General features: G+C 45.5%; 1 protein-coding gene and 2 non-coding genes across 9 annotated transcripts in view; all 3 read right to left on the bottom strand.

Moving 5' to 3' along the window:
- Positions 1 to 10,051: 10,051 nt before the first annotated feature.
- On the bottom strand, positions 10,052 to 10,158 carry LOC134946940 (U6 spliceosomal RNA). Its single transcript, XR_010182487.1, has one exon. It is a non-coding gene; the product is annotated as a U6 spliceosomal RNA (small nuclear RNA).
- Positions 10,159 to 10,751: 593 nt separating this feature from the next.
- LOC134946885 (U5 spliceosomal RNA) lies at positions 10,752 to 10,866 on the bottom strand. Its single transcript, XR_010182460.1, has one exon. It is a non-coding gene; the product is annotated as a U5 spliceosomal RNA (small nuclear RNA).
- A 7,833-nt stretch (positions 10,867 to 18,699) lies between these two features.
- Positions 18,700 to 22,948, bottom strand: part of TRAF7 (TNF receptor associated factor 7) — a 130,331-nt gene continuing 126,082 nt past the window's right edge. For all 7 annotated transcript variants that reach the window (XM_063934901.1, XM_063934903.1, XM_063934905.1 and 4 more), the window contains one exon: positions 18,700 to 22,384. In XM_063934901.1, the coding sequence (XP_063790971.1) occupies positions 22,370 to 22,384 (15 nt within the window). In that variant the 3' untranslated portion in view covers positions 18,700 to 22,369. The remainder of the gene's footprint in view (positions 22,385 to 22,948) is intronic.

The raw sequence follows: 22,948 nt of genomic DNA, 5'->3' as shown, positions 1-22,948 counted from the left end.
CACATACATACATACATACTTACCTTAAGTTCCCACGCAGGTCGGTCCTCTTCTCCAGTAGAATCCAAGGGGTACCTGTTGAAGAAATTATACTCACGAGATCCAGGGGTCCAGGCTCCTCGGGAAATCCAGGGGTAATCCACGTACTTGAAAAAAATAACAAAACGGTGTCCCGACCACGAACTGAAAGGGGACCCATGTTTGCACATGGGTCACCTTTCCACGAATGCCAGAAACCCACTTTGACTTCTGTCTAAGTGGGTTTCTTCAGCCAATCAGGGATCGCCACGTTGTAGCACTCTCCTGATCAGCTGTGTGCTCCTGTCCTCACTGACAGGCAGCACACGGCAGTGTTACAATGTAGCGCCTATGCGCTACATTGTAACCAATGCTGGGAACTTTCTGCCCTGCGGTTGACCTAAAGTGACGTCACCGCTGAGCAGAAAGTTCCCAGCATTGGTTACAATGTAGCGCATAGGCGCTACATTGTAACACTGCCGTGTGCTGCCTGTCAGTGAGGACAGGAGCACACAGCTGATCAGGAGAGTGCTACAACGTGGCGATCCCTGATTGGCTGAAGAAACCCACTTAGACAGAAGTCAAAGTGGGTTTCTGGCATTCGTGGAAAGGTGACCCATGTGCAAACATGGGTCCCCTTTCAGTTCGTGGTCGGGACACCGTTTTGTTATTTTTTTCAAGTACGTGGATTACCCCTGGATTTCCCGAGGAGCCTGGACCCCTGGATCTCGTGAGTATAATTTCTTCAACAGGTACCCCTTGGATTCTACTGGAGAAGAGGACCGACCTGCGTGGGAACTTAAGGTAAGTATGTATGTATGTATGTGTGTATGTATGTATGTAATAAAATTATACTTTCACGGTGTGTGTGTCTTGTCTTTTTTTGGGTATTTTTTTAGTAGTAGTACTACAGGTACCAGCGGGCCCGTTTTTCCGTCGCATGCTGGTACTTGTGGTTCTCCAAGTACCAGCATGCGGGGGAGGCTTGCTGGGCCTTGTAGTACTGCTACTAAAAACAATATCTTTTCTTTTACAACAAAGGCTATCAGCCTCCCCATCCGCAGCCCATTGGATGGGGGGGACAGCCTCGGGCTTCACCCCTGGCCCTTGGGTGGCTGGGGGGGGGGGACCCCTTGATTGAAGGGGTCTCCACTCCCCCAGGGTACCCCGGCCAGGAGTGACTAGTTGGATTTTTGATGCCACGGCCGCAGGGCACTATATAAAAGTGACCCCCGGCTGTGGCATTATCTGTCCAGCTAGTGGAGCCCGGTGCTGGTTTTAAAAATACGGGGGACCCCTACTCTTTTTGTCCCCCGTATTTTTGGGACCAGGACCAGGCGCAGAGCCCGATGCTGGTTGCTTAAATATGGGGGAACCCCTGTCATTTTTTTCCCCATATTTCGGCAACCAGGATCGGCTCAAAGAGCCCGAGGCTGGTTATGCTTAGGAGGGGGGACCCCACGCAATTTTTTTTATAAATTTTACAGTGTTTAATTAAAAAAAAAAAAAAAAATAGAACCCCAGCACGGATCACACAGATCCGGCCGAGATTAATTGTAAAAAAGTCGGCAGTGTTTTGCTAATCACTGCCGTAAAAAACACAAAAAAAACACGAATGACATCGACATCGGAAGAAAAGAAAAACCCGAATACGACAGCTTAGTAAATCCATCGTAACAAATTCAAAAAGTTGCAGTTTTACACTTTCGATGTCATTCGTGATTTTACTTTGACCTGAAACGGGAAAATACGAATCTTAGTAAATTTACCCCAGAATATGTGTCATAAGTATCTTCTTTGTATTATTTTAATTATTAATGATAGGGGAGGCACTGCCTCACCTGCCTGCACGTCCCTGCTATAGGGGCATGTAGGTAAGTGTCCTGTATATCCAGTGAAACCATAAAGCCGCATAGCCAGGACAATGGAACAGAGAGTTTCCAGACAAAACCTGGGCACTTTGAGATATTTATTCAGTAATTTGAGATTGACTATTGGCCGATGAGAACCATTGGGTTTCTGAACCAAAAGAAAAAAACAGTTTAATAAAAGCCCTGGCCCAGTTAAAACTCGAGGACAGGAATGATCACGCTTGACTGCCATAAGGAGTGAATAATCTTCCATAGTGCTCTGGCTTTACTGAGGCCTGTTGGAGTACTGGTATGAAAATATTGTTTGGGGAGATGACTCAGGAAGAAGAGGCCAGCTCCGTCAGCCTGAGGGTCTATACTCGGGCTTGGCAGTTGGACGCCTAGCAGCCCAGACCTGTTTTGTTTTGGGCTTAGAGGCCTTTGAGGTATGTGACAGCCTAGGGAAGGTTTGACCTCTGGCCTTGCAAAAGGAACAAGTCCGAGTAGAAGAGGCTGAGGGTAGACGAGTCGTTTTAGAGGTTGCCAATTTAGTAACAATTTTGTCCAGTTTTCGTCCAAAAAGAAACTCACCGTATATGATAGTGCTTCCAGGGACATATTAGAGTCAGAGTTTGCCTGCCAGGAGGGAAGCCAAACAATGCGGCTGGCCACTACAGAAGTAGCCGAAGCCTTGGAGGACAGAAGGGCCATATCTAGATCCACCTCACCAATGTAAAACGATGCATCCCTGATGTTAGCAATATATGATAGTTGATCCTTAGTAGCCTCCGAGGGGAAACTGTTTTCAATAGCTTTAGCCACCGAGGCCATAGCCATGGCAGGTCTGTAAGTGGTACCTGTAAGTGTATATAAAGAATTGAAACATGCGTCGGTCTATCTGGTACATCCTTGAGGGACGACACAGTAGGTATAGGTAAAAGTGGAACGTTTCACCAAGCGAGTTATATGAGAATCCACAATAGGCGGATTTTCCCATCTAGTGTAATCAGTAGCAGGCAATGGATAACAGGAACTAAGCCTTTTTGGTGCATGAAATTTCTTGCTAGGAGTTTTCCATGCCTCACCCATAGCATTAGTGAAATGGTCTGAATGGGGGAACTCTGCCACTACTTTTTGGCATTTGCACAAGGGATCTTTTGCCTTGGGCACCATTTCTGCATCTACTAATTGAAGAGTGAATTTAACCGCCTTCACTAAAGGGTCATTCCGTGTCAAATCAACACACTGATTTTATCTCACCAGCTCAGATTTTTATAAAATTTGGTATATGGAGAGTATATATGTAGTCTAAGAAAAATACATTTTATTTAAATATTTCATGCCTTTTCCAAAATGGCTATGTAAAGTTTTCAAAAATCTGTCAAAAACACAACCAGCATATTTCATAGCCATAGCAGCTCTCCTAATTAAGCTAGATATGTGGGATGTGGTGTAATTTTACACAATAGGCTTTGTGAGGAAAACTTTTTCCAAATGTAAACTGAAATTTTTGATCAGGATTATCTGTCATAGTCCGGCCTGGGAACCGGGTTCGGGACTTACCAGTCCACGTACTTTGGCAGGGTCCATTGGGCGCTGGTGTGGGCTGTTGGCGCTGGGCGCGATTGTGCAGGCAGGCCCGTGGGGGACTGTGGGCTCTGTTCTGAACTTGGCTGCATGGTCCTGTGGTGCTGGGCGCCGCCATCTTGGACAATCATGTGACTGGTTGAGCAAATCCGGTTGCGGGAGGGCTCAGCTGACCTCAGTAGCCAATCCTGTGAGGTCAATAGGTATAAATCAGGAAGCTGAGGCAACAGAGATTGCTGGTGCAACGTCTCAGTCATACTGTGTACCACAGTTCTATGTCTTTGCAGTAGTTCCTGCATAAGTCCTGTATTATTCTCCGTGCCTCACTACAGCTCAAGACCCTAACTTGTCACTCCACTCTGCCCAGTTACCAAACTCACCTAGACTCCTTCGTCCGTTCCGGATCACCGTGGCTGTTAGCCAATTCAAAGAGATCCAATATTCATTCCTAATTCCTATTCTTAACCCATCAGAAGAACTTTTATTCATCCAGCTTGTCTTCTTCCTAATTCGGATCCACAGCTCGCTACCAGCGTGATATTATCTCAAAAAGCACGTCAACAAAAAAAGTTCAAATTTTCAGGAAATCGTCTATACTGTTAAATGTTTGTCAAAATGTAAAAGTGGGAGGATAATGGGTTCATAGTTCAAAATTATTTAAAAGCAAGTTAGTTTATTAAAAAAAAGCCAAGTGTATTGCAAGTTGTAATAGGTAATAATAGATTTGATGGCTTCAATAGTTTAATTATGTAAATCAAATTGAATAGAAATGCTTGACATTGTGTAGGTCAGTCAACAATGTTATCTGAAGATAGTTTGACAATGCCTCAGTGGTTTTTAAAGTGTCATCAGGAGACATTACATACATTCTTCCAGTTGGAGTTATAGGGTCAACTTTGCATAAGACATCTATTAGAGGTATCCATAGTACATCAGGCTATCTTGGATAGAAGAATGATGGTGAAGGTCCAGCTGGATGGAGGAAGGTCATTTTTCATTTGTCTTCACCTTCATTTTTGTCCATCTCATAAACAAAAAACCATTTCTTGTTATACACAACAGATATATAGTCATTTATTTGTGTCAACTGGAGTTTGTCTAGAGATTTTGTAACAAATACTGTAGATGATGTTGTAGCCTTAGAAAAGGTTTTCACAGATATTTGTGTGTGCCGTGAATAGTTACTGACTGGTTGAAACAATCATTCAAAAATGTTCGAGATTCAATATAGTCTTTTTGTGTTGCGAAAGTCAAATTAATTCCGGATATATTTTCTACTGCCCATTCATAAAGTTGGAGAAGTATGAAGATTTGGTTCTCATATGGACGGTGTAGGCTGGCTCTAATTGGCAGTCTCCTTGACTGAGCCACCAACTCCATCACAGGGGCCTTTTTCCAATGCGCTGTGGCCTCAACTTCGAAGTCTAGCCTGTGACAAGTTTGTCTTATTTTTGTATTGGGCAGCAGACCCAACAGAAAAATGAAAAATCTTTTTGGGAATTTTATAATATCTATATTATATATTCTCACATGTAGATATTGTCAAAAAGTAGAGAGAATTTACATTTAATTCAAATATTGAGTGTTGGGCTAATTTTAGTTGCTCCCTCATATAATGGGATTTAAAAGTAGGCTCTGATTTTTTCAACTCGTGCCTACTCCTGTTTAAAATTATTTTTAACTATGAATCCATTATCCTTCAACTTTTCAATTTTAACATACATTTAATATATGTATAGACTATTTCCTGAATTTTTTAAAACTTTTTGTCGACGCACTTTTTGAAATAATTTTTATCAAAAATTTCAGTTTGAATGTGGAAAATGTTTTTTTCTCACAAAGCCTATTGTGTTGTATATCATAGGAAAGAGCATAAAAAACACAGTAAAATGACACCAGTGTGTTTTTTGATAGGTTTCTGAAAACTTTACATAGCCATAATTTGGAAACGGCAAGAGATATTTAAATAAAATTTTGTATTTTTCTTAAGACTACATATATATTCTCCATATACCAAATTTGAACAAAATCTGAGCTGGTGAGGTAAAATATGAACAAAAAGAGTGTTTTGATATGGAATGACCATGAAGCAGCCACGTTAAATTTTGACTGATCCGCCTCCACCCCCGAGTGGGAGTCCTTGTCAGATAAGTCAGCATTATCTGAAGCAGCAGAAGATTCCTCCAAATCGGAGAGTGGAGTACACTGTGACAATGGCACAGTACGCTTGGTGGCAGTGGGTGTAAGTATTGGTACCCGGCCCTGTAATATATTAAGAAAGGTAGCTGGCAAGGTTGCAAAACTATGCAAAGATTTAGAAAGCATGTCCATCCAAGGTGGTGAGAAAGTATAGGCTGATAAATGGGATGTAATTGTAAAGGCAGACCCATAAGGGGGTCACAGACGGGGCTGGGATGTGGTCAGCAACTTTTGCTAGCATGTGGGAGAATGAAGCCCAAGGAAGCTTTTGTGCTAGCACCGGGGGGGCTGACTGGCACAGGGGTGCAAAACAAGAGGCGCAATGACAGGCTTGTAATACTTGAAGTGATAACCCAGCTGAACAGGACCTACAGGATACTAGAGTAGAAGCCACAGTCTGTTTAACTGCAAGAATAATACACACACAATATGGCAATGTGCAGCATGTAACGGAGTACAGTATGTGACAGTGAGCTTAATAATAAATTGAAATGCAGGCAACACAAACCATGTGCACACCAGTATAATAAGATTTTAAACCTACCGGTAAATATTTTTCTCCTAGTTCGTAGGGGATGCTGGGGACTCCGTAAGGACCATGGGGTATAGACGGGCTCTGCAGGAGACATGGGCACTATAAAGAACTTTAGAATGGGTGTGCACTGGCTACTCCTTCTATGCCCCTCCTCCAGACCTCAGAGAAACTGTGCCCAGAGGAGACTGACAGTACGAGGAAAGGATTTTGTTAATCTAAGGGCAAGATTCATACCAGCCCACACCATATAACATGGATTATACTAACCTGTTAACAGTATGAAACAAAACAGCATCAGCCCGAGACTGATCAAAACTGTACCATAACCCTTATGTAAGCAAAAACTATATACAAGTCTTGCAGAATTTAGTCCGCACTGGGACGGGTGCCCAGCATCCTCTACGAACTAGGAGAAAAAGATTTAACGGTAGGTTTAAAATCTTATTTTCTCTTACGTCCTAGAGGATGCTGGGGACTCCGTAAGGACCATGGGGATTATACCAAAGCTCCAGACCGGGCGGGAGAGTGCGGATGACTCTGCAGCACCGATTGAGCAAACATGAGGTCCTCCTCAGCCAGGGTATCAAACTTGTAGAATTTTGCAAAAGTGTTTGAACCCGACCAAGTTGCCACTCGGCAAAGCTGTAATGCCTCGGGGAGCCGCCCAAGAAGAGCCCACCTTCCTAGTGGAATGGGCCTTTACCGAATTTGGTAATGGCAATCCAGCCGTAGAATGAGCCTGCTGAATCGTGTTACAGATCCAGCGAGCAATAGTCTGCTTAGAAGCAGGAGCGCCAATCTTGTTGGCTGCATACAGGACAAACAGAGCCTCTGTTTTCCTAACCCGAGCCGTCCTGGCTACATAAATTTTTAAGGCCCTGACTACATCAAGGGACGTGGAATCCTCCAAGTCCCCCGTAGCCACAGGCACCACAATAGGCTGGGTTCATATGAAAAGATGAAACCACCTTTGGCAAAAATTTAGGACGACTCCTCAATTCTGCTCTATCCACATGGAAAATCAGATAGGGGCTTTTGTGAGACAAAGCCGCCAATTCGGATACCCTCCTTGCAGACGCCAAGGCCAACAACATGAGCACCTTCCAAGTGAGAAATTTTAATTCCACTGTTTGAAGAGGTTCAAACCAGTGAGACTTTAGGAACTGTAACACCACGTTAAGGTCCCATGGCGCCACTGGAGGCACAAAAGGAGGCTGTATGTGCAGCACTCCCTTTACGAAAGTCTGGACTTCTGGGAGAGAAGCCAATTCTACCTGAAAGAAAATTGATAGGGCCGAAATCTGTACCTTAATGGAGCCTAATTTCACGCCCATATCCACTCCTGTCTGCAGAAAGTGAAGAAGACGGCAAAGATGGAAATCTTCCGTAGGAGCATTCTTGGCCTCACACCAAGATACATACTTTCTCCAGATACGGTGATAATGCTTCTCCGTCACCTCCTTCCTAGCCCTCATCAGAGTAGGGATGACTTCTTCCGGAATGTCTTTTCCAACTAGGATTCGGCGTTCAACCGCCATGCCGTCAAACGTGACCGCGGTAAGTCTTGGAACACGCAGGGCCCCTGTTGCAACAGGTCCTCTCTGAGAGGAAGACGCCACGGATCTCCTGTGAGCATTTCCTGAAGATCTGAATAACAGGCCCTTCCAGGCCAATCCGGAACAATGAGTATTGGCCCTCATTCCGAGTCGTTCGCTCGGTATTTTTCATCGCATCGCAGTGAAATTCCGCTTAGTGCGCATGCGCAATATTCGCACTGCGACTGCGCCAAGTATCTTTGCTATGAAGATAGTATTTTTACTCACGGCTTTTTCATCGCTCCGGCGATCGTAATGTGATTGACAGGAAATGGGTGTTACTGGGCGGAAACAGGCCGTTTTATGGGAGTGTTGCTGAAAACGCTACCGTTTCCGGAAAAAACGCAGGAGTGGCCGGAGAAACGGGGGAGTGATTGGGCGAACGCTGGGTGTGTTTGTGACGTCAAACCAGGAACGACAAGCACTGAACTGATCGCACAGGCAGAGTAAGTCTGGAGCTACTCTAAAACTGCTAAGTAGTTTGTGAGCGCAATATTGCGAATACATCGGTCGCAATTTTAAGATGCTAAGATACACTCCCAGTAGGCGGCGGCTTAGCGTGTGTAACTCTGCTAAATTCGCCTTGCGACCGATCAACTCGGAATGAGGGCCATTGTCCGCACTCTTTTTCGTCTTATGATTCTCAATATCTTTGAGATGAGTGGAAGAGGAGGAAAATAGGATTTTGGTACTTACCAGGTAAATCCTTTTCTTTGAATCCATAGGGGGCACTGGAGTACTCTTGGGATATGGACGGGCGTAGCCGAACAAAGGCACTGAATATTCAAATTTAGGACTCTCCCCCCCCTCCATATCCCCAAGTACCTCAGTGTACTTTGCCAGTGTTTTTTACTGAGCGAACAGGATATAGAGAGGTTGACAATGGAGAATCCCTATAACATAACGGACAACCACAAAGTTGATCCGTAACCTTATTGTCAACTAAACAGTTGACACCTTAACCGATAGAACCTTATAATTTGAGCCAATCGGTGAAAATGTGTTACCATAAGCTCCTTTGAGCTTAATACCCCCCAAGTAAAATTTGTTCACTAAGCTCCCTTGAGCTTAAAACAACCCAGGTAAAACTGCTCTGGGTGGGCGTCCAGTGCCCCCTATGGATTCAAAGAAAAGGATTTACCTGGTAAGTACCAAAATCCTATTTTCTTTATCATCCACTAGGGGTCACTGGAGTACTCTTGGGACGTACCAAAGCTTCCCTCGTGGGCGGGAGAGCTGTTTGATACTTGTAACGGTAGGCAGGCCAAAGCTAAATGCTGATGGCGCCACCATTTATAACGTATAAACGTGCACAAACGTGGTGCACTGAAGGCTATGTAGCCGCGTCGTAGACGCTCCACGACCCGTTGGGTCTGACATTCCCACAGAACCTGTGGGATGAACTATTACTGACGTAGGCGATTGTAACTTAGCCTTAAAGTAAGTCTGACTTGTAGTCATTATTATCCAACTGGATAATGTCTGCTGAGAAACTGGCTAACCCCAGTTTGCAGTATCATATAGAACAAACAACATATTCATATCACGTACTGTAGACGTTTGGTACATATATAAACGCGTAATGCGTGTACCACATTCCGAATTCTAGAATGTGCTGTCCCCACAGGAACCACTATTGGTATATTGATGTGAAGAATACGAAAGCGGATTTCGTCCGAAGATCTGCTTTGTCATGAGAAACTCAAATACGGTGGCTTGGAATACAAGGCACCCAAATATGAAAACAAAACCCTTGCCGAAGCCAAGGCTAGAAGCCAAGGCTAGAAGAAAAATGTTTTCCAAAGTGAGAAACTTAATTCTCATTTGTTGTAAAGGTTCAAAAACTATGAAACTTAATTTCCCTTTGTTGAAAGGGTTCCAAAATATGAAAACTGTAATAAATGTGAACCCAACCTCAAATCGCCTGGCGTTGTAGGTGGGATAAATAGAGTCTGAACTTTGGTGACACCTTGTAGAAAGATGTTTACAGACGCAAATAGAGGCAAACGTCTTTGAAAATACGTTTACCACACAGATACCTGCACTGTTAGTGCAGATGAACTCAGTTTTCCATCCCATCCCGTTTAACAGAATACGGGTACTTGAAGTATGATGTTGGAAACTTCCGAGGTTTACAACCTATGTAAGCACACGAAATTTTTTTAATAATGAGCTGCCTTAAGCGGCTTACTATTTCGTTACATGGTTGGTATAACCGATACTGTAATGCTCTATTTTATTTTTTATTTTTTTTTTTTTAAGAGGGCGGTCTTATGGAACGCTTCACGAATTTGCGTGTCATCCTTGCGCAGGGGCCATGCTAATCTTCTCTGTATCGTTCCAATTTTAGTATATGTGCTGCCGAAGCGAGCACTGAACCCTCATCCCGTCAACTGCAGCTGCGGTACATAGATAATAGGTACATAGGTAACTATGGGTAAAAGAACGTTCCCTGATGTAACAGGTTGGACGTATTATAAGCGGGCCAAAATCGTGTGCAAGTATTCCTTGAAAATTCGAGAAGCAAACTTCTCCGAAACCCATGAGATACCACCAGTATGACTGTGACGAAGTGTCTTCTGATCCGTTTTGGCAACGAAGAGAGAAGCGGAAAATGGTGGAGCCAGATACACGATGCTGAATGACCCCATGAATGTGATGTACACATACTGAGCTTTTGTAATTGTGGCGAGATGCCATCATGTATACTTGAGGGTAACCCCCTTCTGTGGACTCACATATGAAACACCTCTGGATTTAATGTCCAGTTTTCAAGATCCAAACCCTGACGGGTGAGATCGTATGTCTAACAGATGTCCACTCACGGATTGATCTCTTGACATTTTCACATAATGGCGTTTTGAGCCATTGAAGATTTGAGTTACCTGCCGCATTGCCATGCGGCTTCTTGGTTCTCACTGGTTGTTGAGTATGCAACTGCCGTTGCTTTGTTTGACTGCTTAAGGGCAGCGTGAGCCAGGCATGAAAAACAAAATTACATGAAACTCACGGTTGTTCCTCTCCACAGAAATCTTTAGTAAAAAGCGAAAGATTTATTCGTTCTGAAGAGAAACCAGAGTCTATCCCTGGTCAGACTGAAAGCGAATCCTTTATTGCATTGTAAAATGCACAGAGTTCTAGGACATGTATCGACAGCCATCTGTCGTGTTTTAGAACCTTTGCGCTGATTGTAACTACAAATCCTGACTCTCTGCGACTGTCGTCCTGAGTATATGCACCCTTGTCCCTCTGTGGGAAACGCGAGTGAAGGGTGGGGACCTAAATTGAAAACACATCTTTATTCTTAATAGGTGAATACACCAATGTACCGCTAGTGTGCGTGTTTTGCACTAATTACTAGATGTACCTTCTTGCTGGTGTAGTAGGTAAAAGTCTTTGATTTACCGTATTTGTAATCTTACCTAGGAATTGACATCGTTTAGACAGAATTAGATGCGATTGTTTTCGAACTTGATCTGCTATCGCAGTATACCTTAATAGCGCAAGTTAGAGGAACTTTGTTAATACATAGTTCTTATGTGAGATGAGCTATCATCCCAACATCACATTGGTAAATACCGGAAGCGATAAGCAACGGTAGACATGAAGATCAAATGCAATTATGCAATTTTGTGGCTCCAATAAGCAAATACTAACTGCAGAAAATCCATTTTCTAACTGTAGTAAATGACTTGCTTATTGATATAGCAACGGAGCTGTTTGGTTTTGCTCAAACAGAGGGGAATAAGTAACTCTGACACTGTTGGCGTACTATTGCCTGGTTTATAAGCCAGCAAAGAGTAAATGATCACCTGCCAAACCCTTCGACAGAAGCAGTTTTGTACTTTAAGCTGTAAATAGCTGAGACATATATGAGTTGAAGTCATGAAACCTCTCAAATGTAACATGTAAAGACACGCTTCCACAATTGTAAAGAGATCATCAAACCACTGGTTTGCTGACTGTAACGTCCTGTCGTTACAAGGCGTGACTAGAACACCGTTACAAGTATACTGTATGCGCTAATGGCTGAATATCATCAAGGGATAAAATGCCGTTACAAGCATATCAAATTTAGGAGCAAACAAGCTCTGGCCTTGTCGCGTTCACTAGCGACAATGGAAATAACCGGCGTTAGCAGAAGCTTTACAGATATACTCTGCAGCTTCTTTTAACAGTGATCGGCATGGTTTCATACATAGCTTCTAGTGACCCAAATGTATCCTGGGTTTTTATAATGTTTGACAGAAACGCATCTACCAATGGCGGATCGCATTCTTTTGGAAACGATTATGTATGATTGTCCAAAACCCCGCACTATCTGAGTGCTGGAGTAATGTACCGTTCTTACTCGTAGTTATTGGTGTGAGATTTGACCTATAATCGTGCATTAAATTATAAGACCAGTGAAATAAACCCTCTGGTACCCAAAGGGAAATTGCCCTTTGGAAAAAAAAACTGTCTTTTGTTAGAGCTGGCGGAGTAACTCCGAGACTCCGATTACCGGTCTTTTAATTTGAATTGCCACTGTAATATCTTTTAAAGTATTTTTAGTCTGCACTAGAGCCTTATTCGCTATGTAGACAGACAACATAATTGGCAACAGACAGACACTTGCACGATTATATGGCACATATATATATATATATATATATATATATATATGTTATTGCTGATTCATGGTTGTTTCTCTGTACGGAAATCTTTAGGAAACTAAAGTGTTCTTTATGTGAAAAGCAGTTCACATGGGCATATGAAACCCGAACCAAATTCCTATTAACACCCCTGCGCCTTCTGGTGGCTTAAAGATGTAGGGCAGGAATGTTCTAGAATTATCCTGAACAAAAAATTTCCACTAACACCCCTGCGCCTCCTTGTGGAGCAGAGGTGTATGGCCGGAATGTATAACTGGAAAAACAGCAATGATTGAAATGGCCGTCATGCCATGCTTTTACAGAAAATCACAGTACAGGTTACCTGCTGCAGTTTTAATATAGGCTTAATAGCCTATTATACAGATTATACAGTGATAATACAGGTGTATGTAAAATACATGCATTTAGTTAGCCTCTATTAATATGAACACTGCCTGCAGTGTTATTATCTTGCAGTCTTAACAGAAAAGAACAGAAAACATGATTAAACCTGCAATAGGCTATGCCCCTGATAGGCTATTGCTAGGCCAAGCCTCATATATATATTATATATATATAAAATGTACTTAACCATATAATCACAGTTGATACTGATATTAAACACAGTTGTGCTAGCAAACAGCTTCATTATATATTATATATATAAAATTTACTTAACCATATAATCACAGTTGATACTGATATTATACACAGTTGTGCTAGCAAACAGCTTCATTATATATTATATATATAAAATTTACTTATTATATATATAAATTGTGCTGAAACATATAATTTCCTGATATTATAGCCCATGACTTTAAAATTGCTGCACTGCTTGTGATAGTTTGAGCAGCCTATCTTTAACCCATGCAGCCTTCTGCTGCTGCTATGGGCATTACTCCCCCTCCCTCCCCCCTGCCTCCCCATGTTACCTGCAGCTTACGGGGATCGGGTGCAGGGAAAGGAGGAAAGCGCTGTATATAGCGCCGGGGAGCCGTCCGGAAGAGCGGGCGGCGGCGGCGCCTTCCTACAGCCGTACACAGTCTCCCTGTGTCCGGCCTCAGCGGCGTGCGGTGACTGGAAGAGCGGCCGGCGTCCGTGAGTGACGTGCGGCCGCTCGTTAGCACACGGGTAATCTCGGCGGCGCCTGTGCCGGGGCATCAGCGTAGTGAGAGCGGCCGGCGTCTGAGTGACGTGCGGCCGCTCTGCTCATCGTTCAGGAAGACCTTGCCACAAGCCGATGTTCATCTGTGAGCACCGAAAAAACACTGGCAAAGTACACTGAGGTACTTGGGGATATGGAGGGGGGGGAGAGTCCTAAATTTGAATATTCAGTGCCTTTGTTCGGCTACGCCCGTCCATATCCCAAGAGTACTCCAGTGACCCCTAGTGGATGATAAAGAAACACATAGACCGACCGAAACACCCACGGTGTCACCAGGGCGTCTACCGCTACTGCCTGAGGGTCCCTTGACCTGGCACAATACCTCCGAAGCTTCTTGTTGAGGCGTGACGCCATCATGTCTATTTGAGGAAGTCCCCAATGACTTGTTATCTCTGCAAAAACTTCTTGATGAAGTCCCCACTCTCCTGGATGGAGATCGTGTCTGCTGAGTAAGTCTGCTTCCCAGTTGTCCACTCCCGGAATGAAGACTGCAGTCAAAGCGCTTACATGATTTTCCGCCCAGCGAAGAATCCTGGCGGCTTCCGCCATTGCCACTCTGCTCCTTGTTCCGCCCTGTCAGTTTACATGAGCCACGGCTGTGACGTTGTCTGACTGAATCAGAACCGGTAGGTCGCGAAGAAGATTCTCCGCTTGACGCAGGCCGTTGTATATGGCCCTCAGTTCCAGTACGTTGATGTGAAGACAAGCCTCCTGGCTTGACCATAGTCCTTGAAAGTTTCTTCCTTGTGTGACTGCTCCCCATCCTCGGAGGCTCGCGTCCGTGGTCACCAGAACCCAGTCCTGAATGCCGAACCTGCGACCCTCTAGAACAGGGCTGGCCAAACCGGTCCTCGAGATCTACCAACAGTTCACATTTTGCAGACCACCTAGCTGGTGCACAGGTGTAGTCATTACTAATTAAGATGTGCTGTATTCATTCCTAGCTGACAATTCTACAGATATCCAGGAGGCCTGGAAAACATGAACTGTTTGTAGATCTCGAGGACCGATTTGGCCAGCCCTGCTCTAGAAGGTGAGCACTCTGCAGCCACCACAGGAGAGACACCCTGGCCCTGGGGGACAGGTTGATTTTCTGATGAATATAAAGATGGAACCCGGACCACTTGTCCAGAAGATCCCACTGAAAAGTCCTCGCATGAAACCTGCCGAAGGGGATGGCCTCGTAGGACGCCACCATTTTCCCCAGCACTCGAGTGCATTGATGGACTGACACCCTTTTCGGTTTCAACAGGTCTCTGACCAAGTTCTGGAGTTCCTGGGCTTTTTCCATTGGGAGAAAAACCCTCTTTTGTTCTGTGTCCAGAATCATGCCTAAGAACGATAGCCGAGTTGGTGGCACTAACTGTGACTTTGGTAGATTCAGAATCCAGCCGTGTTGCTGCAGCACTCTCAGGGAGAGCGTCACGCTTTTCAACAACTGACCTCTTGATCTCGCCTTTATCAGGAGATCGGCCAAGTACGGGATAATTGTGACTCCCTGCCTGCGCAGGAGCACCATCATTTCCGCCATTACCTTGGTGAAAATCCTCGGGGCCGTGGAAAGCCCAAACGGCAACGTCTGAAATAGGTAATGGCAGTCCTGTACAACGAATCTCAAGTATGCCTGATGAGGGGGATATATGGGGACATGAAGGTACGCGTCCTTTATGTCCAGTGACACCATAAAATCCCTCCCCCCTCCAGGCTGGAAATAACTGCCCGAAGCGATTCCATCTTGAATGTGAACTTTTTCAAGTACAGGTTTAGGGATTTTAAATTTAGAATGGGTCTGACCGAGCCATCCAGTTTTGGGACCACAAATAGGGTTGAATAGTACACCCCTTCCCCTGTTGACCTAGGGGAACCTCGACCACCACTTGTTGTTGCCATAGTTTTTGAATTGCAGCTAAAACTATCTCCCTCTCTGGGGGAGAAACCGGTAGAGCCAATTTGAAAAACCGTCGAGGAGGCATGTCTTCGAATTCTAGCTTGTAGCCTTGGGATACAATTTCCATTGCCCAAGGATCCACGGCCGACTGAACCCAGACCTGGCTGAAGAGTCAAAGATGTGCCCCCACCGGCGCAGACTCCCTCAGTGGAGACCCAGCGTCATGCGGTGGATTTGGCAGAAGCCGGGGAGGACTTCTGATCCTGGGAACTAGCCGTAGCAGGCTGCTTTTTCCCTCTTACCTTACCTCTGGCGAGGAAGGAAGAGCCCCGACCTCTTCTGGACTTATGCGACCGAAAGGACTGCATCTGATATTGCGGTGTTTTCTTTCGCTGTGGGGAAACATAAGGTAAAAAGGTAGATTTGCCCGCGGTAGCTGTGGAAACCAGGTCCGCGAGACCTTCCCCAAATAAATCCTCACCTTTGTAAGGCAAAACTTCCATATGCTTCTTTGAGTCTGCATCATCCGACCATTGACGGGTCCACAGGGCTCGCCTAGCAGAAATCACCATGGCGTTGGCTCTCGAACCTAGCAGACCAACGTCTCTCTGAGCGTCTCTCATATATAAGACTGCGTCTTTAATGTGACCTAAGGTCAATAAAATGGTATCCCTATCCAGGGTATCAATGTCAGCTGACAAGGTATTGTCAAGAAAGGATACGCCATAAGAATTCTCTTGGGAATCTGCAGTTTCTTGTCTGGAGTTTCCCAAGCCTTTTCAAATAAAGCGTTCAGCTCATGAGATGGGGGAGAGGTTACCTCAGGTTTCTTTTCCTTAAACATGTGTACCCTCTTGTCAGGGACAGAGGGGTCATCAGTGATATGTAAAACATCCTTTATTGCAATAATCATATAATGAATACTTTTGGCCACCCTTGGGTGTAACCTCGCATCATCGTAGTCGACACTGGAATCAGAATCCGTGTCGGTATCAGTGTCTGCTACTTGGGACAGGGGACGTTTCTGAGACCCTGAAGGGCCCTGTGACACAGCCAAAGCCATGGATTGACTCCCTGTTCTATCCCTGGACTCTGCTTTGTCCAACCTCTGATGTACATTTGCATTTAAAACATTCAGCATATCCATCCAATCATGTGTCGGCGTCGCCGACGGAGACACCACAATCATCTGCTCCACCTCCTCCTTAGAAGAGCCTTCCGCTTCAGACATGCCGACACACGCGTACCGACACCCCCACACACTCAGGGATTTATCTATATGGAGACAGTTCCAATAAGGCTCTTTGGAGAGACAGAGAGAGAGTATGCCAGCACACACCCAGCGCCAACTGACACTGGAAACCAATTCCCAGACAAAACAGCGCTTTTATATAAATATACACTCACTGCGCCAATAAAAAGTGCCCCCCCCCCCCCCCCCCCTCTTTTTTGCCCTCTGTCACCGTGTTCAGCAGGGGAGAGTCCGGGGAGCCAGCTTCTCTGCAGTGTGCTGTGGAGAAAATGGCGCTGGTTAGTGCTGGAGGACCAAGCTCCGCCCCCTCAGTGGCGGGCTTCGGTCCCGCTCAATTTTTCTATACTGGCGGGGGATTCTACAATATAGTGTCTCCGCAGCCTCTATATTATTATTAACCAGTCCCAAGAGGTTTATAATTGCTGCCCAGGGCGCCCCCCCTGCGCCCTGCACCCTTCAGTGTCCGCTGTGTGTGGGAGCAATGGCGCGCAGCGTTACCGCTGCGCGTTACCTCAGAGTAGGTCTGAAGTCTACAGCTGCCTTTGAAGTCTTCTTTCTTCTTATACTCACCCAGCTTCTATCTTCCGGCTCTGTGAGAAGGAGGACGGCGGCGCGGCTCCGGGATGAACGGCGAGGGTGAGACATGCGTTCCGACCCTCTGGAGCTAATGGTGTCCAGTAGCCTAAGAAGCAGAGCCTATCATTTAAGTAGGTCTGCTTCTCTCTCCTCAGTCCCACGATGCAGGGAGCCTGTTGCCAGCAGTGCTCCCTGAAAATAAAAAACCTAACAAAATTCTTTTTTCAGAGAAACTCAGGAGAGCTCCCCTGTAGTGCACCCAGTCTCCTCTGGGCACAGGATCTAACTGAGGTCTGGAGGAGGGGCATAGAGGGAGGAGCCAGTGCACACCCATTCTAAAGTTCTTTATAGTGTCCATGTCTCCTGCGGAGCCTGTCTATACCCCATGGTCCTTACGGAGTCCCCAGCATCCTTTAGGACGTAAGAGAAATTAGGGTTACTTGAGATAGAAAAAGGGAAATTTATATACAAGTACAGTCAGAATAAACAGACAGCAGCTATAGCATAAGTCACAAACAATACAGAAATAACTATTTATCTGCACTGGGCACTGAATTCAACTACACAGATTAGGAAGCTGGTAGAAATTAGTGCATAATCTGATTCCAAGGAGAGGTATACAGGGAGACTGGACCCATCGTTCCCGGAGACCTGCAGACCTCCTGAAATGGCTGCTCAGCATCTCTGTGACAGAAGAGGGTGTAGGAGGAGCATTTTAGGGCAGGAAGACTTCAACGGAATGGCGCCCTCAGCTGGGGGCGGGGTCGATGGGGAAGCGCTGACCTCCCCTGGCTGACATTAACCACCTGGTTCCCTGGCGCCAGTAACGTTTACCCTGGTGGTCTAGTATAGTCCAGAGGAAGGGCTGCGCAGATCGCGGGTCCCGCAAGCAGGGTCCCTCCGTCCCCCAGTGTCTGGCTGCAGTACGGCATAGCCCTTGGTGCCACTGCTAGTGAAGGCTGTCAGGGCCCCGCTGAAAGTTCCTTGCCGTGGCTGGATTTGCGGCTCTGGTGTGGGTGTCGGAGCAGCAGCGCTGGTGTCCAAGGGACTGCCTAGAGCTTTCTGCTCATTTAACAAAAATTAAAAAGTAAAAAAAATTATTTAAAAAAAAAAATAGAAGCTTGGGTTGCAGAATGCAGCACACTGTTGCATAAGGTGACCAGCTGCTGCTGGCACCAAACAAAAACTGAAGAGCCTGAGCTGTGGGCGAGGAGAGAGGGTCCAGCTCATCCTGGGAGCATGTAAAAGCTTAACTATTCGGTGCATGTCCTGGTCTCCACCAGCGTACTCCAAGGTTAACCCTGTGGAGACTATGGACCCTTAAGAAAAGGTATATTACAAAAACATACATAAAAATTAAAAGCCTCTATGATCATGTGAATAAATAAAACTCAGACTCGGCCTTCATTTCAGTTTTATTGGAAATGAAGAAATTGCTGTAGTTCTATAATACAGTATTTAAAAATAGTAGAAAAAGTGGGCTTAAAAATAAGATTTGTAATACGGAGTGCGAGAGGAGATGGGAGTGGTGGGAATGAGGGAGGCGTACCTGGAGATCAGCTGCTGAGAAAATAACATGGAGGGATTGGGGGGGGTGGAGACACGACCGTTACTTGTGAGATACAGCCGTGGCACCATGTGCATTGCATGCAGTTTTACGTGTGAGTGGCGTGGAAGTTGACCGTGTCAGCAGATGCTCGCACGCACGCACTTATGCTTAAGTTCTGATGACATGTTGCCTGGATGAGCCTAACAGCTACCAGGCGTTTCCAGTAACTGCTAGGCCGCCATCACGTGCAGTCATTTGCGCTGTCATTTACTAAATCTAAGCACCAACCTTATCTAGCATCATTTGCAATAATAATAAAAAATATACAGTATATACATGTATGTGTCTCATCATTCCAGACATCCACAGACGGCTGGGTTAAGTACACACACTCCAGCCCTAAACTGGTTCAGCGGTAGGTGGTCTGTGGCTCTCCAGCTGTTATTACGCAGCGGCGCACAGTTAGAATAGCAGACATTTGGTGCAACACCCGACGAGGAGTCATGCCCCAGCAACTACACATAGCACAATATCCAACTCCCAATTTCCATGGGTGCTGGCAAACTGCACAGGGGTCACACCAAGATTTCAGTGAGGGACATCACAGGGGCAAATGAGGTAGACAGACATAGGGTAGAGAGAACCCTGCCCATGGGAGCTTACATTCTAGGGGAAAGGAATATAGGGAGAAATGCATCAAACCTTCTACAGAGTAGAGGACAAGTAGCCAATAGCAACCAAGCTATCAGTTATCAAGTACATTCTGTAAAAATGATAGGCTGCAGTGGATTGCTTGCTATGGGCAGCCACTCTTCAGAAGATTTGTTGGACTGTTAGAGGGACTGTATGTGAGGAATCAATGTTGTAGCGGACATGGGGAATATGGGAGCGCGTGATGTTCTGCAATGTGAGGCATAGTTGTGGGAAAAGTAGTGAGCTCCGATTTGTACAGGCTAAGTGTGAGGTGGTGTTCCGTCACGCAGGTGCAAAAAGGATGGGTTAGTGTGAGGTGGCGTTGGGTCACGCAGGTACAGAAAGCAGGGAGGCAATGAGACACAGGAGGTAAGAAGGGAAAGGAAAATTAAGTGTGAGGTGGCGTTGGGTCACGCAGGTACAGAAAGCAGGGAGGCAATGAGACACAGGAGGTAAGAAGGGAAAGGACGGGTAAGTGTGAGGTGGCGTTGGGTCACGCAGGTACAGAAAGCAGGGAGGCAATGAGACACAGGAGGTAAAAAGGGAAAGAAAAAGTAAGTGTGAGGTGGCGTTGGGTCACGCAGGTACAGAAAGCAGGGAGGCAATGAGACACAGGAGGTAAGAAGGGAAAGGAAAGGTAAGTGTGAGGTGGCGTTGGGTCACGCAGGTACAAAAACAGGGAGGCGATAAGACACAGGAGGTAAGAAGGGAAAGGACGGGTAAATGTGAGGTGGCGTTGGGTCACGCAGGTACAGAAAGCTGGGAGGCAATGAGACACAAGAGGTAAGAAGGGAAAGGATGGGTAAATATGAGGTGGCGTTGGGTCATGCAGGTACAGAAAGCAGGGAGGCAATGAGACACAGGAGGTAAGAAGGGAAAGGACGGGTAAGTGTGAGGGGACGTTGGGTCATGCAGGTACAGAAAGCAGGGAGGCAATGAGACACAGGAGGTAGGAAGGACAAGTACATCTGTGTGTAACTACATGACACATCAAACCATGCCAGTTTGTCTGGGCCCTGTACTTCGAAACAAAGGCTGGAGAGCCATGGATTGTCTACCTCTAATTCAGTTAAATATATTTATATTGATTATATATGTACAAACTTACTTCACTAGCTTCTTGTCAAGTTATTTCAACTTGTGATTATCTGTGGGACATTGTTCCATCTGTACTTAAGGAGACAAGCTTGTGTCTGTATCCAGAACCCTGCGCTATTTCTTGGGGTGCCTGTTAATAATAATAATTTTATTTATATAGCGCTCTTTCTCCAATGGGACTCAAGGTGCTTACCAGATAGAACATAATACTGTTCTACCAATACCGCATCTGCAGGGTGTAATTACGACAGCTCCCCAGACCTGGATACAGGATTGGAAGTAATTAGAAATGCTTAGAAGTCATTTTGTTACCTGGATGGCCAGTGTCTCATAAATAATGTATTCTATAGAAGATACTATTACTCCTCAGCTTCGCGTTTACCGTCCGTTTGCTCACTGGCCTAGTGTCAGTGTATAGTGTTCACTATAGACTGCAACCAGCGCCACCTTCTGGACAGACTGTTAAATACTGTGGAATTATTCATGCAATATATGCAGCAGTTTATGAACATAGGGCACAATGGGCCTAATTCAGATCTGATCGTATCAGCAAATTTCTTAGCAGTTGGGTAAAACAATGTGCACTGCAGGTGGGGCAGATATAACATGTGCAGAGAGAGTTAGATTAGGGTGGGGGGTGTTCAAACTGAAATCTAAATTGCAGTGTAAAAATAAAGCAGGCAGTATTTACCCTGCACAGAAACAATATAACCCGCCCAAATCTAACTCTCTCTGCACATGTTACATCTGCCACACTTGCAGTGCACATGGTTTTGCCCATTAGCTAACAAATTTGCTGCTGCGATCAGATCTGAATTAGGCCCAATGTAGGAAGACAGTACAGAGGAAGCAGTAGCACATTCCCACTCTCTGCCCCATAGTTACCTTAGTACATGTCCCTGTTTGCTGCACTGTAGGCACTGTAACCTGCGCGCAGTGTGACATTACAGTTGGCACTGATAAGAGTGGAATATTTCAGTTTGTCCTAACTATACTGCAACAGTCAAGTGCAAATATACTGCTAGAAATCCATTCAAATAATGTACATAAAAATAAATGTATAAAATCATTTGGGCACGGTGCTAGAGACTTGGGCCCCTGGTGCTAGGACCCATTTATATCCGTGTATGGGAATACTTTAGTATTTTGTCTGTCCGCCGTACGGGCTTGTACTATGCGGCCTTATACGCTCAGGGAGACGCTGCAGCACCAGCCACACTCATACTGATAAATGCAACTTTGAAGAGGTACGTGGTATGATTTGAAGGATAACTCATACCCCCATAACTTAAAAGTATATAAATAATGATAAAACCTGGTTATAAAGAGGGTGCATCTGTGAGACTCCTCCCTAGTGGTTGTTATACTATGGCTGGTGGGGTCACATTATAATCTCATGGAGAGCAGGATGGTGTGTACAGCTGTAGGAAGCACAGGTGCGTGTCTCCTCAGACAAGAGGCCAGTCACACTATATACATCAGGCTCGGAGAGCATGGATTGGCTTCTCCCTGTGCACCAAAGGTTCCAGTTCCAGAGGGTTCCAGAGGGTTCCAGAGAGGAAGAGGCAACACAGGAGGAGGACATGGGTCCAGATTTTATTAGCAGCTTCTCCATCTGTCCTTTTGTCTGAGCAGGACCGGTGATGTCCGTGGCAATATGTGGAAGGCTTGCAGAGTACGTGGCAGCGATCCAGGCGGAGGCTGTATCTGGCAGTGTGTGGTATCATTTAGCAGGTCCAGACCTAAGACGAGAGAAAATAAGAATTTACTCACCGGTAATTCTATTTCTCGTAGTCCGTAGTGGATGCTGGGAACTCCGTAAGGACCATGGGGAATAGCGGGCTCCGAAGGAGGCTGGGCACTCTAGAAAGATCTTAGACTACCTGGTGTGCACTGGCTCCTCCCACTATGACCCTCCTCCAAGCCTCAGTTAGGATACTGTGCCCGGACGAGCGCACACAATAAGGAAGGATTTTGAATCCCGGGTAAGACTCATACCAGCCACACCAATCACACCGTATAACTCGTGATACTATATCCAGTTTGACAGTATGAAAACAACTGAGCCTCTCAACAGATGGCTCAACAATAACCCTTTAGTTAACAATAACTATGTACAAGTATTGCAGACAATCCGCACTTGGGATGGGCGCCCAGCAACCACTACGGACTACGAGAAATAGAATTACCGGTGAGTAAATTCTTATTTTCTCTGACGTCCTAGTGGATGCTGGGAACTCCGTAAGGACCATGGGGATTATACCAAAGCTCCCAAACGGGCGGGAGAGTGCGGATGACTCTGCAGC

Source organism: Pseudophryne corroboree, chromosome 7 (genome assembly GCF_028390025.1).
Source record: "Pseudophryne corroboree isolate aPseCor3 chromosome 7, aPseCor3.hap2, whole genome shotgun sequence".
Taxonomy (NCBI): domain Eukaryota; kingdom Metazoa; phylum Chordata; class Amphibia; order Anura; family Myobatrachidae; genus Pseudophryne; species Pseudophryne corroboree.
Note: the sequence above shows the minus strand (reverse complement) of the source record. Positions and strands in the feature narration are given on the sequence as shown.